Source organism: Sphaerodactylus townsendi, linkage group LG03 (genome assembly GCF_021028975.2).
Source record: "Sphaerodactylus townsendi isolate TG3544 linkage group LG03, MPM_Stown_v2.3, whole genome shotgun sequence".
NCBI lineage: Eukaryota > Metazoa > Chordata > Lepidosauria > Squamata > Sphaerodactylidae > Sphaerodactylus > Sphaerodactylus townsendi.
In genome coordinates, this window is record NC_059427.1 from 120328849 (window position 1) to 120346106 (window position 17258).

General features: G+C 43.6%; 1 protein-coding gene across 3 annotated transcripts in view; it reads right to left on the reverse strand.

Moving 5' to 3' along the window:
- The window catches only part of LOC125429561, a 32224-nt gene that overhangs the window by 11168 nt on the left and 3798 nt on the right, over window positions 1–17258 (reverse strand). For 2 of the 3 annotated variants that reach the window (XM_048490777.1, XM_048490776.1), the window contains exons 2-9: window positions 16725–16832; window positions 14749–14824; window positions 13647–13803; window positions 12799–12844; window positions 8482–8540; window positions 7882–7917; window positions 5267–5319; window positions 2419–2551 (exon numbers count right to left, since the gene is read on the reverse strand). In XM_048490777.1, coding sequence (XP_048346734.1) covers window positions 2419–2551; window positions 5267–5319; window positions 7882–7917; window positions 8482–8540; window positions 12799–12844; window positions 13647–13803; window positions 14749–14824; window positions 16725–16832 — 668 coding nt within the window. The remainder of the gene's footprint in view (window positions 1–2418; window positions 2552–5266; window positions 5320–7881; window positions 7918–8481; window positions 8541–12798; window positions 12845–13646; window positions 13804–14748; window positions 14825–16724; window positions 16833–17258) is intronic. The other variant, XM_048490778.1, reaches the window with a different exon arrangement.

Below are 17258 nucleotides of genomic sequence, written 5' to 3' on the forward strand. Positions count from 1 at the left end.
AAGGAAGTTCTTGCATCACTCATCAGATAAGGCCAATCCATATATAATGTTGACGTGTGCTGTCAAGGAGTCCTGTAGAATTGAGGTTTGTTTCGTTTTTATTCTCTGGAGATACTCCTAGGTGTTGGGAACTGAAAGATGCAGTTCCCCAGAGTTATCTAGGAAACAGAGCATCCTTTACCAGCATAGTCTATTTATACACTAGCAAGGAATGATTATTATATAAAGAGTGTATATTAGACTCAAAGCTCCATGTGTGCTCCTGCAACACTCTTGGTTAGCCACACCTCCTGCCTCCTTTTCTAACTTATGCCTGGTGTTCTTTTTTATCATTGAGCCCTTCGGGGGAGGGCGGTTTATAAATATAATAATAATAATAATAATAATAATAATAATAATAATAATAATAATAATAATAATAATAATAATAATAATAATAATAATAATAATAAAAATGAAGCATTCAAAGCAGTAGAGTTCTACTATTAGTCAAGTTCATCACATTATCACTGGGGGCTGAGCATGCACTCCTGAAAAGAAAAGGTAAACCGCACTCAGTTACTCGGGAAGTTGTTCTTGTTGCTTTGTATGGTTCAGAGACCTAGCCACACTGTTCCTCTGACAGAACAGTATCCCCACTTTTAGAAGAGGGGCAGTGATTTCTGCTGATTCCCCCATCCATCTCCAAACCACCACTTTGCCTCCTTATGATGTTCCTGAGGATCTGGAGACAGCAGTATATCTATAGCGAATGGGGAGGTCAGTGCCTGGGTCACGTAGGGGCCCATTTTAGTTCCCACCCTGCCCCCACTTAGCCCCTGGCTGAACTCCTCAACCCCCCCCCCCACCACCACCACCACCACCAAACTCTCCTGCTGTGCAACTGCCCTTTTTCCTCCTCCAAGTGGTACTGGCCGGCAACACACTGGGGACAGGTGCTGCTTGAACTGAGTGGAGGAAAAAGTTTGTTGGGGAGCGTTATACTGGGGTGGTGGTGCAGTGGCAAAGGGGGAAGCAGTGGCAGTTTGGCAGGGATTGGGTGCCACTTTGTGGCGGTATGCCACTGCCTGGAAAACCTGGGGAAAAAATGGGAGGGAAGCACTCAGTAGGTTGCAGCAGCAAAGTTCCACTCTGTGAAGTGCACGGATGGATGGATAGACCCTATGTCAAGGAATATATTCCCCGTTTTTCTCCCAGAAGTATCATATGCAGTTAAGTCATGAAAGGCTATACCCAGAGTTCTTTTCTGCTATGTTTTCCAGATTTGACAATGTTAAACAGAAAAATGAGCCCAGATATATGGTTATGCCCTTCTCCAGCTTCTTCCTCATTTTAATTCTCTCAGCGAGACAGTTCAATTATCTTTATCCCATTTGTCTCCCCAGTGGGGCCTCAAAGAAGTATACGATACAAACAAGAAAATGTAAGAGAAATAACAGAAAGGGAAGGACAAGTTTCTGAGAACAGTCAGTCAAAACCTCAGGCCCCACCCAGCCCAACTGATCTCTCTTCATGCTTGAGGCTGTGACCCTCAGACTACCCTTCTGGCCCACATTCCTGTGCATTCCCATGCTTTAAATGCCTGTACAACAGGAGGAAAATAAAGTCAAATAGATGTTACAGCTGCTGCTGCAGGGTCTCCCTCATTTCCTCTCCTGTCAGCAAACATCTCTGGGATATTTTGGAAGGTTTTTCAAAATGATTTCCCCACCTGCCCCTCCTCTACAATATCTCAATTTTATCTTTGTTAGACTGTCACATTCTGGTCGTATGTACAATGCTGCTGGTCGTATGTACAATGCGTTACAACAAGTGAAATGAATTAACAGAACCCCTACAGTTATCTGTAAGCACACCCTTGATTTATTTAACTTTACAATACAGATACACAAGCTCATACAAAACCAAAACATTTACCCTATTTACCTGGAAGGAAGACTACCTTTGTTCCTTAAAAGCTGTCAAGAAAAGGAAGGGGGCATCATAAATTTGAATGTAGGTTACAGTTAAGAATAGTACTCAGAGTTTTTTTTAAAAAAAAGAGAATCTGTCTTATATTCTGGATCATCTTCCTTTCAGGTAAATGTGGATAAATAGAAAAAAAAGTTAAAGCAATTAAGCCACTGATGTTATCAATTATTTGACATTCTAAAATAAAAATTGAAATCCTCCTCAACTTTAGAGAGATTTTCTTTAAAAATTAAACCTATTTAACAGCTTATCTTCTTCCCTGATCTTTCTATCTTTCTGCCACACTCTTAATTCGTCATCATATTCTTTAGACCAAACACCACAGTTTTTGTTCTGCACAGTTCCCATAGCAACATGGCACGGTCATCTCTCCTGCTTCGTCTCCGGATCTCAAAGTAGCAACACACCAGACTTAGACGGCGGAGACCACAGGGCTCCTTTCCATACCTGTCCATTGTATGCATTCCTCAGTGAAAATCCATTTATCTCATCGATGACGTCTCCAATCAGCACAACCTCATCCACTTCTGCTTGGCTCTGTGGAAGCAGGTCTATGATGAAAACCCGTCCATCCAGGTATCTGAGATTTAAAAAAAGCTCTCCCTGAGGAACTAGGTACCATATTCTTTAGCAAAGGAAGGACATTTGGGACAAAATATATTAGTGCTAGGAAGGTAGTTCAAGACTGGTTCTTTCCCATGAGAACAGCAAGAAATGTTTTCACCAAGTTGTTCAGAATGCTAAAAAGGCCTCGTCTTGCAGTCCATACTTGGATGAGCAAGATGGTATTGCTAACTTGAATGTTAGGAGGGATGATGAAAGAAAAATGAAACAAACACTGAGGGCCTTTAACTTTAGCCCTGGGCTGGGAAGAAGGCATAACTACATGTCTCAGTTTTCTGAAGTCTTCTGCAGTTTCTGGTAATCTGAGTTCCATGTTTGGAACACAATTCCCGGGGACATGGAAGCAATTCAGTTCAGGACCATCACATGCAGGGATAGGTGGCTTACGTTTCCGGCTGTCATTTTCCTGTCCTGAAACAGCCTTAGGGGGCACTATCTTCCCGACTGGGGAAACCATGTATACTGATGGGATTCCCCAGTGGGGCAAATAGCACCCCACTGGGGCCTTTCAGGTCAGAAAAACAACACAAGGGAAAGGCATACCGGTAAATCCCCTCTCCCTACACACCATGGTCCTGATCCAAATTGGTCCCTACGCTCCTGGGAACTGAGTGCCAAGCACAGAGCTGGCAGTGCATGTTTGATCACCAGAACCTGAAAAAGGATGCAAAGAAAATGTAACATGTAGTTGGGCCCTGACTAGCTAGCACTTTTTCCCCCCTTCGCTATTTCTTCTTTTCTTTTCTGAGACAAGTAGCTGGGGTGGGGAGAATTTGATCAAGAAACCAATATTGGGGAATGGGATTTATGTTCTTTTCCCATCTACCATTTCCCCCCCAATACTTGCTTGGCAGTCCCCCACCCCCACCACTCATACATACATTAAAACGGTTCACTTTAAACCCATGCAAGGAGGAACCTGCACAGTGTGTATGTGTACATATGCTATCAGAAATGGGGAAAATGAGCGAGGAGAATGTTAAGGATCCTCTTCTCATGAACACACCTGTCTTCTTGCCAAGATTGCCTCCAACTGCTTTTCATTTCGGGACTCCATTACAAGCACTTCCCTTTACAGTGTAGATAAGACACAAAGTTCAGTGTGTGATCCTGGGCCAGTCACTCCCTGCCATCTTAAATTAATTCTCCTACAGTAATTTCAGCCACACTCCAGGCCAGGGACAGAAAAAGAGTCTTTGGGTATGAGACTTAAACAAATGCCAGAGCACTAAAGGACAGTCACTTGCATTCCATGTAGATCTGTAATGTGTTTTTCCCCCCGCCAATTTATTTTACAGAGAAGCTGATGGCCCTGCAAACTCTTGTGGGGCTGAATGAATATGAGTGGGGCAGCAATTTTATACTTCCTCCTGCTCTGTTTTCTTGTTAAAAGCTGCCACGTTCCCAAAGCTGCTTTTGGAAAAAATGTGTGTGCCCTTGTTCTGTTCCCCCAAAGAACTTAAACCAACTGTGGGAGGGACAAGACAGGAAATGTTTAGCAGGGGAGAGGGCTCACCACCACCGCGTTGGTAACCCTCCCTTTAAAATCACAACTCCAACAGCTGTTTTATAAGCTATATTTAAAAATGGAGGTTAAAAAGATAATACGGCTCTGCTCTTATTCAACTCAAGTCACAGTGGAAGTATTTCAAGGGGGAACTGTAACTAATTTACCCATCTGCTACAAACCATCAACATATTTCAACTGCATGAACTGGACAGATGCCAAAACTGGCAGACACATTTCCTTTCTTTGGCAACATCCCTATCATAAAATCTTTAGCTTCCAATGTAAAAAAGAAAAAAGGACATCCAATGGCTGTGGACCATTGCTTCCCTTGATCAGTGGACTTCCTTTGATCAGTGCTTCCCTTGATCAGTGGACTCGATTACGATAATTAGCAGAATCAATTTTAAATCAGAATCAACTGTGATTAGGATCGATTCTGCACTTTGGGTTATCGACCTAAGTTCGAGCTGCGTTCGACCTAAGTGCTCCGCACAACCACTGGGATTGATGTGGTTTTGTACCAGCTTCGCCCCGTGTAACGGACAAATTTCTGACTCCAGTTGGGAACTACTACTTTTTCAGGGAACCACCCTCGAACTCAGCTTGATTCCAGTAAAGTGCGGAATCTCTGGTGCCAGGAGTCCCCCATTCAGCCAATCACAGTTGAGTGTTTCGGGCATGCGTACAGCTGGCCAATCAAAAAACGCCACCTTCGTCCCTGCATTCCTGTGGCAGTTTTTTTTAATAACGTGTGTGGGGATAGACGGAACATGGCCAATCGGAACGGAGCAGCGAAGAGGATCAAGCTGGTTGCAGTGGGGAACAACAATGGCTTCGACCTAGGTTAGTACCCTTCTCAGGGAACTGGGTCGAACCTATTTTACTCATGTGCGGAATCGCCCTAGGAGTATCATTATCAATCCTGATTAGCAGGATCAATTAAGTAAAATCAGCTGACAGCATACTGTTATATCCAGGTTTGCCCTGCAAACCTGCAAAGGTTTCCACAGTGTGGAAAAAAAATAACTCTCACAGAAGTTTAATGGGATATTATATACCATCTCATAGACAATCCCTAAAACCCACAAAGGTATTTTTAAAGAGACTGGACTTTAGACAGAAGAACAAGAAAGCAAGGTAGAAAAGCAGGAGCTCTCTTACCTGAGCACCATTCCTAGCTCTTTGCAGGGGACAGTTTCATAGGTCAGGCACACCTGGAAAGCAGGATTCATCAATGTGGCATCCAGCAAGTTTGAAGTACTCTTCTTTCACCATGCAGAGCCTTGGCAAAGATTGGGGTGTTTTGCTTCCATTATCAGGGCATTTACTTCATCTTTAAGGAAGGCCAAGGAGAGTCCTAAAGTTTAATATTCTCCATTTATCTACCACAAAGGGACTGCAGAGCCACTACCAGGATGAAGCCATATTGTCATATGAGATACCTTGAAAGTCTTAATACTCTGTTAAAGGCCTATCCACCCCTAGGCAGCATCATGGCTGGGTAAATGACTCTGAATGCGTTGAACAAATGATCAAAGCTCAGACATGCTCACAGCCCAGATCAGGGGTAGGGAACCTGCGGCTCTCCAGATGTTCAGGAACCACAATTCCCATCAGCCTCTGTCAGCATGGCCAATTGGCCATGCTGGTAGGGGCTGATGGGAATTGTAGTTCCTGAACATCTGGAGAGCCGCAGGTTCCCTACCCCTGGCCCAGATGATCAGCCCCATAGCAGTCTTGCAGTGTCTGGACTAAGTGCAGCATGACACCCAGCTGTGAGCCAGGCTCCATGTGGGGTCAACTAGAGCCCCGAGGAAGTATGCCAAGTCACACATCTCAGGGCTTCACCCCATTCATTGGATATATTATATTGTTTTGATTTCATTCTTCTCTAATGGTGTACTTTGATTTTTTTTCTTGCATTGTTTGTTGCCTAAATGATGAAATCCAGCCTTATTGTTCTGTTTATTCTTTGTACTAAACAAGTCTGTCTTTACTGCATTGTTTATAACTATTATTCGCCTTTGGCCTGAATGAGAAAAGTGGGTGATAAATGAAGTAAATAACTAAAATGCCAGAAAGAGACAGCAAGTGTGGCATACAGAGGTGTAGCTGGGCCAGAGTGCACCTGGTATGCACTCTGTGTTTTATGCCCCCCCCCAACTCTGCGGTGCCCTGCCCCCCTCCCCCTCCCTTAGTTCAGCCTGGAAAAGCAGCCTGTTTCCTTCAGGCTGAAAACGGCCTGGTGGGAACTACACTTCCCATGAGACCATGGGGCTCGCAAGGTCTCCTGGGAAATGTAGTTCCCTCCATGCCGTTTTCAACTGAAGGGAACAGGCCACTTCTCCAGCCTGCACTGTTTCACTAAGGTAAATGAGCAGGGGGTGCCACATGGGGGATTTTCTACGTGCCTGGTGCAATGTCCCCCCCCCTCCCCCGCGTAGCTCCGCCTCTGGTGGCATAGTTGTTGCAGTATGAAAGGTTCAAATCCCCACTCTGTCATGAAAGCATTTTAGGTGATTTGTACCAGTCACACACACTCTCTTCACAGGTTATTGTGAGGATAAAATGGAGGAAAGGAGAGCAATGCAAGCTGCTCTGGGTCCCCACTGGGGAGAAAGGTGGCATACACAAGTGTTTCAGAACCAGAGACGTAACTTTCCATAGACTTGCATAAGCTGCAGGCCCTCAGCATTTAAGCACAAAGAATTCAAATGATACAACTCTGTGGCGATTTCCACACAGCAGAAATAAAACCTCTTGGGGACATTTAAAAAGCGTTTTGGGGGACCAGTTTGCACAGCTGACTTCCCAAAACCTCTTCAAAACGTTTTGTTTCTCTCAATCCAGATTTTTCAAAACTGCTAAACTAACGATCTAGTTTTGAGGGGGATACCTCCAAAACTTCGGCAACATGATTAGAGAAGCTGCAATATGTGCAAATCTGTGTCACCATAGCTTCACAGACATCCCTCTCAAAACAGACAAACAAAAAGTAAATATGACAAGTGAACGGGATCGCCAGGCAAAACAAACTTTATTCATCTACTTTTTACAAGGTAATCATGCGCAGATGAGCTGCAAGCAGAGGAAACCTCCATGGAAAACCTTCACCAAATGGTGAAGACATGGGGAATCTCTGCAGCAGCATACAAAATGCGGGGGGGGGGGGGGGGCAACTGACACTGACAAGAGCTATGTGCAGCAGGCGGGAAAAAAGAGTTGGCTGGCAACACTTTTGGCTGGCTGTTTTCGATAGGTTGTGTGCAAACTAAAAGAGCCCAAACTTATCTTTTTAAAATGTCTGCAGGAAGTTTCATTTCTGCTGTGCGGAAATCACCTGTATTTGTCTTTCTGAAAACAGGAAGAGAGATCGGCCAGTGGGGAGAAATCTGGATGCAGATCAGAGAGGCATGGCATCAAGTTTCTTGGAAAGACAGTTTCTTGATCACTTTTTTTGGTTGAAAGAGTGACTGTAATGGAAAATGTAAATCTCTTTTTAAAATTAAAATTGCTGTTTAAAAGGGCAGGGGAGATTTATTATAGTGTAAATGTATTTAGGGGGACAGAGTTCAGAAGAGGCAACATTTTCTTGCCCCTGTCTCTATGAGCTATTTAAAAATATATATAAATAAAACACCAACCCAGAGCATAGGTGCCAATTTGACTATTTCCTTCAGGTGTAAAAATGCTTAATGCTGACATCCTTTATAAGGGACATAATGGGAGAATATAGTAACTCTTGTCAAAAGTGAAGGAGAGCTAAAATGTCTTACCGGAAGCTGCCAGCTTTCATCTAAGAAACTGGAATTCTACAAATGAAGTACAGCATGATTTGAAAAATTAAACAATTAACTATGAGGAACATATGCTCAGAAATAGATTGATGTCCCTGGGCCGCTGCACTTGGCACAGCCCTCTCCCCAGGGTCCTGAGGCGCCTTTCCTCTGACCTCAAATAGATCTCAACTGCCTCTGACATCCAGGGAGCTCTTCCCAGTTGCTGACTAGCCCTGTGCTGGGCAACAGCTAACTGGATACAGTCTCCTCAGCCATCCAGGCCCTTACCCCTTTTATTCCCTCCCACCACATTGGGCCCCAACTGCAGTCCTTCCTCCTGGCTCTTCCTTCAGAGTCTTTTTTTAAGCAGCTTCTCCTGGCCCACCTGCTCCTTCCTCTTTACAGCTGCCGGACAGGGCTGGTTCTCAGACTGCCTTGCCTCTGCGACTGGACTGGGCCTTTCCTGGGCCACTCCAGAGCCTTCCCCTTGCCAGAAGGGCAGGCGTGGTGGGGAAGGGAAGCTTCTGGCCAGCACTGAACATATTAAGCAAAGTAAAATACATTCAACTTATGTCTCACAATCAATTATTACTGTACCTGCACATCAAGCGAGAAACTCATTTCTGTCACCACCAGCATCAAAGACAGGAAAGGCTCTGAATAAAGAGAATAGAGACTAATAGTTACCATCTGATCTCTGATAGCCCTTATTTAACAGTAAGTTAAAGGGCTATTGACAAAGCCACAGTAAGGCAGGGGGTTTCATATTTTGTCACAGTAAGAGAACCTTCCCTAAAATAAGGTACTAACTTATGCCAATACAATTAATGCCATACAAGGCTGTTTTCTACGCTTGTAACTCAAGACAGATTGAAGGGCAACCATATCAGAGCATAGAATCTTATCAGGTCACATCCAAAGTTGTCCTTCCAGCTACAGAAGGAGTCATCTCTGAATGGAATGACTCCTTCCATGAACAGGTGATTCCTCTGGGAACAGAAAGGCTCTTTTGGATCCACTCCATGATTCCCAACGGAGTCCTGTGACTAGAATGTTGCCTAGAGAGACACAGAATATCTAATCATCTGTTTTGCCCTTATAAGGCAAAAGGCTGGTGCTCTGGTCTCTAGGTCAAATCAAACCATATGCAGAATGAATTCAGAGAATGGAAAACTACATAGCGGCCACTTAAGAGATTCCTGGGATGGATACTAGCAGAAAATTTCAGCTGACAGAAAGGGGTGCAATTTTTACCAATTCTCTCTCCCTCTGTCTTGTCCCTCATTCTGTCCATGGTGTCCCTTGTACCAGTAGTAGGATTCAAATAATTTAACAACCGGATCCAAAAGGACTCAGTGGTGGGATTACAACAATTCTCTGAACTAGATAAAAAATTAGCTACCAGTTCTACCAAATACGTGCGAATAGGCTGAATCCCACCACTGCCCCTGTCCCTCAAGAGCAGCATTTCAGGGAGCATTCTGGCCTGCAATAGGATGTGGAAGGCAAAGGTCCAACCCATTGCGTGGTGATCATCATTGTACAGAGAGGTCATTTGCAGCCCTCAGTTACACAATTAATCCCAGTATTTACTGCCTCTACATAATTCCTTGCATATTGGTGGAAGTGTGGAGATGACAACTCTGGATCCTAACAAAGTGCTGCAGATAATTGCCTCTCATGGTTACAGATGTCATATAGCCAGCTTTTAAGTGCTTGCTGCGTGACGCCCATCTGAATCTGAACATATAATTGATATAACACAGATGTATTGTAAATTAACTATGGCCTGAACTTTTGACTTTTGTAATTTGAACAGAAGGGTGTGTGATTGGGTGAGTGTGTGAAAAAAACAAAAAAGGGCTCAGAAAGGTGAACAGAGAGCAACAGGGATAACATTGTCGCCACAGAAAGCTCAGAAGGACAACTACAGCTTGGGGAAACAAAGAACCAGCACCTCAAGTGTTAAAAGAGGAAGTCAGAAAGAATGGGCAAACATGAGCTTCTTACAAGTTAGCAATGAGTTACACAGTTTGAATCTTGCAGGCTGATTAGTGTAAAGTGGATTCTGCTGAGATGCCAACCATAGAAGTTGAATGAGCCACTGAAACATGAAAGGAGGAGAATGGGTATTTTCCATCTCAGCCTTCCCCTTTTCCATCTTCCACGCTCTTTCCTTCAGTGGTTTAGTGTCATATTTTAATGACCTGCCACCATCAATTTATTGAGTAGTTTTTAATGGAGTTTGTATGTTGTTTGAAATCTTGTTTGAAATGGGTTTTATTGTTTTATTAAAAATGTTGGAAGCTGCTCTGTGCCCATGAGGGGAAGGGTGGTATATAAAACTAATGGAACAAATAAACAGTATTGAATAAAGTTGAAGAGAAATCACCCAGCAACTTTACATCAACCTGACACAGTGGTGTGCACACGCTTATCTGTGTGGTGCAGTGGTTAAGAGCAGGTGGATTCTAATCTGGAGAACTGGGTTTGAATGCCCACTCCTCCACCTGAGTGGGAGAGGCTTATCTGGTGAACCAGATGTGTTTCCGCACTCCTGCATTCCTACTGGATGATCTTGGACTAGTCTCGGTTCTTCAGAACTCTCTCAGTTCCACCTACCTCACAAGGTGTCTGTTCTTGGGAGAGGGAGGGAAAGGAGTTTGTAGGCCACCTTGAGTCTCCTTACAGGAGAGGAAGATGGGGTAAACATCCAAAGTCATCTTCTTTTTCTTCTGTTTCAGAAGCTAACTAAAACACACCTCCTTGCTCATTACCTTCTCAGAGATCCCAAATTTGTAACATTTCCACCCATCAAACTGACCACAGAGAAAGATGATGATAAGCTTGCGTCGCCCTAGCAACTAGCAGTATCTCTTTGCTTCACACTGAGAATTGCATGGGTAAGCTATCAGACTCTGCACTTAAAATATCCTGGGTACTCAGTTTGAGCAAGGGAATAGGACATTCAGGATTCTACTGCATTAAAAGGTTTGAGCAGGTTGATTTGTCCTCCTTTCCAGATACGCCACAGTTCAAGTTCCTGGCAGGAAAGGTGGAATAAAGACATGGCAGATAGACCCAGGAACACAATGGCAACCTAGCTAGGTCGTTGCACAGATAGCCTCCAAAAGGACTGGCAACATGTGTATCCAAGAAAGAGGATATCAGAAAAAGAAATGTAGAAACAGTGGTTGAAAGCAGGAGGATGCAGGAGGAAGATTACTGACATGGAGAACATGAAGCTGTTTTCAGAGGTACAAAGCCTCATGGTTTACTGCAAAGCTGTAGTTGAAATTATAGTTGAAATATAGTTGATTATAGTTGAAATACAGAGGTTTCTGGTCCTAAGGAAGCTTGTGACTAGCATCTTTTTTTAGCATGGGAGAGATATCAAAAGAGGAGAGGTTATGTCCACACAGAGCTTCTCTGTGTTTTGGCATTTTCGGACTATGCTGAAAAATGCAGGAAAAGTTCCACCGTCACCCCACACCCCTTTTCTCCCATGTTCAAAGAGCCCAAAGTCAATAATACAGAAAATAATCCAATAAAATACACAATTTCCAATGCAAGATAAAACTGCGAAAGTGAATTTCAACTACAATCAGATAGGTGAAGTTAAACTCTGAGCTCAACTTCAAAAGGCACAAGTTCAGACTCTGCGTTCAAAAGCTGCAATTGAATATGTTGAACTATGGTTAATCTCTCCAATGTTATTTCAGTTGAGATTCAGCTTTTGAAGTCACAGCCTGAAATCCAAGCTGTACTTTTTTTGAAGCTGTAGTCAAAGTTCAGCCTACCTAACAGAGCCAGCGTGGAGTGGCAGTTAAAACCAGCAGAGAACTGAGTATGATTCTCAACTCCTTCACATGAGCACATTATCTGGTGAACCAGGTTTGTTTACCCATTCCTCCACATGAAGCCTGCTGGATGACCTTGGTCTAGTCACAGTTCTCTCAGAACTCTCTCAGCCCCACCTGCCTCACAAAGTGTCTGTTATGGGGAGGGGAAGGGAAGATTGTAAGCTGCTTTGAGATTCCTTAAAAGATAGAGAAAAGTGAAGTATAAAAATCAACTCTTCTTCTATCTGAGTTGAAATTTAGCTTCTGTGATATTTTGTAAACTGTATAATTTTATTTGCCTTCTTTGTACATATTATAGCGATATAATATGCATATTATAGCGATATAGCAGTAGGCCTAGGCCAGGGGTAGGGAACCTGCGGCTCTCCAGAAGTTCAGGAACTACAATTCCCATCAGCCCCTACCAGCATGGCCAATTGGCCATGCTGACAGAGGCTGATGGGAATTGTAGTTCCCTAATTTATCTGGAGAAGCCATGCAGATTCTGGCTCCTGGACATTCATAATAAACCACCAAAAAGGGAGATATGGCTATACTCGTTCTCTTTCTGACCAACAGCCTATCCCAAGAGATGCAGGTTGTGTGGTTGGGGTCTCAGACTCTGCTCCGAGGTTGTTGTTGTTGAATGCGAGGTCCATTAATAATAAATCTGCCATCCTCTGTGACTATATCAAGCATCAGGCTGTGAACCTCACGTGCATAACTGAAACCTGGGTGAGGGAGGGTGAGACAGTTGCCCTCAATGACCTCACCCCAACTGGTTTCCAGTTTGTCCAACAACCTTGGACTCAGGGCTGGGGGTGGTGGCACGGCAATGCTTGTCCAAGATGCCATCTCCTTCAGGACGTCCCCTGTCCAATCGATCAATGGATTGGAGTGTCTAGGCTTTATTGCGACTCCTCAGAGAGGCTGGCTCCCCAGGTGCATGCCCGGTGCAACGTGCGCCCCCCTTCCCCTGGTAGCTCCGCCTCTGCCTCAAACTGTGGCTCAAAATATCATGAAACCCTCTGTACGCAAAAAGACATTGTATGATTTGGCTTGGAAATCTTACCCAAGAAGTCTTCATTACCCAAGATGGAGGTCACTGGATCATACCACTGAAATCAGATTTTTTAAAATGAAAAAAAAAAATTAGCACAATTTAAATAAGTTGGTCACAAAAGCATCAGAAAGAAATAATTATGGAAAACTGGAATGTCTGGAGAGCAGCAATAATTATTTACTGAGAGATGATGTTGGTGACACCTCTTAACTAGACTAGAAGACAAAATCTAAAGAACCACTGTGGATGCGTCATCTTTTTGACCCAAAATGATAACCTGAAGTATTCAAAGAATTACATTTCTAGCCCAGATATGGTTAATGCCCCCTCCCCCAACCTCCTTCTTTTCCTTTATTAACATTAAGTTCCTTCGACTGGCTATCTTGAGCCAGACAATAAAATCACAGTTCATAGATCAATAACAATTACAAAATACATGATAAAAGGAACATTAAGCCACTAATAAAATAACTTCATGAGATTATCATGTTAGTAAGCAGCAGGAAAGTGTCTTAAACATATTATAATAGACAAGAATTTGGCCACAGATTGTGTAACTGCAGGACTAATGTCAGCCAACAAAAAGGACACTGTCTTTGGTCTGATGGCAAATTGGTACTTGCTCAACATGAGGGATATGAAAACATACTTGAAGATTGCAAACATGAAGAATCGAGTCACTTGGATATTGTCACAGGCATATCACACACATAACAAGCATTAAGTAAAGTTCCCAGATTGCGTTTAAGGCCTAGCTTACACAGGGAATTTACACAGAAATGAGAAAAAAAATTTCATTATTGTAACTTCCTCTCTCCTCCTCCCCCCAAATTCTCTGGATTATTTCATGTTCCCACCTCAAGCAACCTGGGAGCTCTGACTAGCTGCTGAAAAACCACAGCTAGTAACTTCCCATTCAAAGCCTGACGTAGGAAGTACCGCCCTCGGCCTTGCGCTGTGAGCACCTTCTCAGAAGAATTTGTTTTCTCAATCATGATCGACAGAAGGATCGTGCTATAGGGAAAGAGAAAACAGTGTTACCCTGGGCTCTATTTGTCTTTTCAGCTTGCTTTAGCAAAACAGGAATGTTGACCAAGTTTTACTCAAAATGGGAATGACTACAATTCAGACTGAAAAATTATGTGCCTCCTGGAATTCCTTCCAGCAAACATAAGGATTGGCACTACATGTTTAAGGAACAATAAATTCTGCTCTAAAGGAAAATATTTTCTCCCACAAATGCCCAATATTTAAACTTAAAATAAGAAAGCAACACACACAAATTAGGGCTTCAGACATGATGAAAAACCATGAGCATAGTTTTTTTGGTACAACTTTAGTATAAAACCTTATGGACTACACAGTAATAGATTTTTTTAAAAAACAGTGCAAACAAGAGAAGAAGCGGAAAATCAAGACTCTTTCTCTTCTTACATTTTTATGAAGAATAATGCCCTTTCAATCCACTTTGAATGCACTTTGCAGCTGGATTTTACTGTGTGGAATAGCAAAATCCACTTGCAAACAATTGTGAAAGTGCATTGAAAGTGGATTATTCTGCATGTATGGAAAGGGCCTTATCCTTGCTGTTTCCACTTGTCCTTTTATCCACACAACAATCCTGTGAGATGATGAAGCTGAGAGATGGGGACTAGATCAAGGTCAGCCTGCGAGCTTCATGACTGGACCAAGACAGTTAAGCACTCTACCCAGTGTTAAGGTTACCAATTTCCAGGTGGTGACTGGAGATTTCCTCTCATCACAACTGATCTCCAGGCAACAGATCAGTTCACCTGGAGAAAATGGCCACTTTGGAAGAAAGTCTGTAATTCAGCAGAGTTATGCTCCATTGAAGCCTCTCCCCTCTCCAAACCCCACCCTCTCTAGCCACTGCCCCATATTGGCTCGCTTTCCCTCTGGTCTCTGCTGCCTCACAAGTTGCTCCTGCAGGCCATTTACCTGCAATGGATCCCCTGATGAGGGAGTTGTTCTATCCAGTGCCAGTAGTCCCTCCTCTTGAAACCCAGAACTGGCTCTGCAGAAGACAAGAAGACTTTTACAAAACGTTAACACAGATGTTCATTATGTTGCACAGCCAAACATTACTGGCATTATTTTTATGTTTCTGTAATGCAGGAAGATTTTGATAGCCTCACAAAACAGAAATTAGAGCACATTTATATCAGGTGTGACCACTGGGGGTTCAAAGTGGTCTTGTTGACTGCCAGCACTGCAAAGCAACTAAGGAAGGTGAAGGTCCTTGTTCTCTGCATGCATGGATCAACAATCTGTGTATCGACAAAGGCCTATTAGTCTGTGGGGATGTGAATATTTTCTACTATAAACAAACTCGGTGACTATGCAGGCTGCAGAAACTCCTTGTGCCTGCATAGATAGATGATGCATACATGACAAACAGAGTTCCCTCTTTCTCCCTGGTCACCATTCTTCAATGGTTGTTGCAACTTCAAATCCCTCACAAGCTGTATCTAATTATCAATGTTTTAATTTTAAACCTATTGTAAACTGCATTCACTGAAGGAACTCTAAGAGTAGGTTTAATGAGTGTACCGAAATCTTTCTGCACTACCTTAGGAAGAAGCCAAGTGGCTTAAAATGGTTAGGCGTGTATGCCCATTTAGAGAATGACCTCCCTCCCTCCCTCCCTCCCTCGGTTCTCCTGGGCCTCATTTGTCCCAATTGGGAGAGGGTTCTTGCACCCATATCCTCCTCCTTCCTGCCATGACACACACTCAATCTCACAGCCCTATTTTCTCCCTCTGAGAGGGCTTTGAGAGGCTGTTGAGGAATACTACTAAGATTTAAGTAGAAGAAGAAGAGAAGAGTTTGGATTTATATCCCCCCTCCTTTCTCTCCTGTAGGAGACTCAAAGGGGCTTACAATCTCCTTCCCCTTCCCCCCTCACAACAAGCACCCTGTGAGGTGGGTGGGGCTGAGAGAGCTCTGAAAAGCTGTGACTAGCCCAAGGTCACCCAGCTGGCGTGTGTGGGAGTGCACAGGCTAATCTGAATTCCCCAGATAGGCCTCCACAGCTCAAGCAGCAGAGCGGGGAATCAAACCCAGTTCCTCTAGATTAGAATGCACCTGCTCTTAACCACTACGCCACTGCTGCTCCCCACCCCCCCACACACAGATTTGCCCCTTTTCTCCTTTAATGGGAGAGAGGCTCTTCTGATCCATCCAGTAGGCCCAGCCCACGACTAGGCCATTTTTGCATGGTCAAAAAAATGCCCCGGCGTGAGCACAGAAAATATCCCTGTGCAACTGAGAATTAGTCTTGCAACTAGTCTTGTCAGCTGAGAGCACTGCAGCTGGCTGCCAGGGCAATGGCCTGGCTTAATTGTTCGTACTGAGAAGCCATCTGCATGGTATTTTGTGGCATTTCCCCACCTGTACTAAATGCATGCTTGGAGTTACAAGGCATGAAGAAGGCTGTCTGTTCAGGGTCCCAAGCGCCTTCTCCTCCATGGTCTCCTCGAGCTTCTTCTTGGACATCAAATAAGACAGGGGCCCCCCTAGACCTCTCAACAGTATGTACTGTAGAAATGCCTCCCTTTTATTCCAGTTGCAGAATATGGGTTTTGTGACAACAAGAGCAATTCAGAACAGGATTGCTCTCATTTTTTAAAAATGTTACAGTAAAATGAGTACAGTGCACTTCACCCACCCCTTCCTAATTTAGCTTCCATATGCCATTAGGTGATACACCCACATGGGAGCCTCTAGCCTTCCAGTCTTGCCACTATGGAGTTAAACATGACACAATATGGGGCTGACAAACTTTATGCTGATAGGGTCATAGAGACTACATGGTCCTTGTTCTTGCTATTGCCCACTTTACTATGCAGCTCCCCCCAAACAGGGTGTACATGCAAACATACTATCCACCCACAGCACAAACACAAACCACTCACGCTTTATTCCTTTCCGAAGGATCATTTCCAGGATCTCACAAAAGGAATGTAGATGTGGGGAAGTGTCTGTACAAGAGCTAGTGCCTTCCTGAAGACTGCGAATGCACCCTATGAGAAAACAGAACGCAGAAATAAGCATTACATTCAAAATAAAAACTACCAATAGAAATATTTTGAATTATTCTTTTTTTGTTAATTACCTCGTCCTCTAAAGTACGTTGTAGTTGCAAATTGCACCACTTGCCAAAACATACCAAGATTGAGTTTGCCTTTAGTGACTGTACACTTCTTTTGCAAAACAGGTGCTTTAATGCACATAGAAAGGTATATAAAACAGGTGGATGGATTGGATTGTGCCCTTTGTTTTTGTTTTTTAAAGTGTCCTATAGTTAATGTATTGTCGAAGACTTTCATGGTCAGATTCAACTGGTTGTGGTGGGTTTTCCGGGCTGTGTGGCCATGGTCTGGTAGATCTTGTCTCTAACGTTTCACCTGCATCTGGGGCTGCCATCTTCAGAGGTGAATCACAGAGAG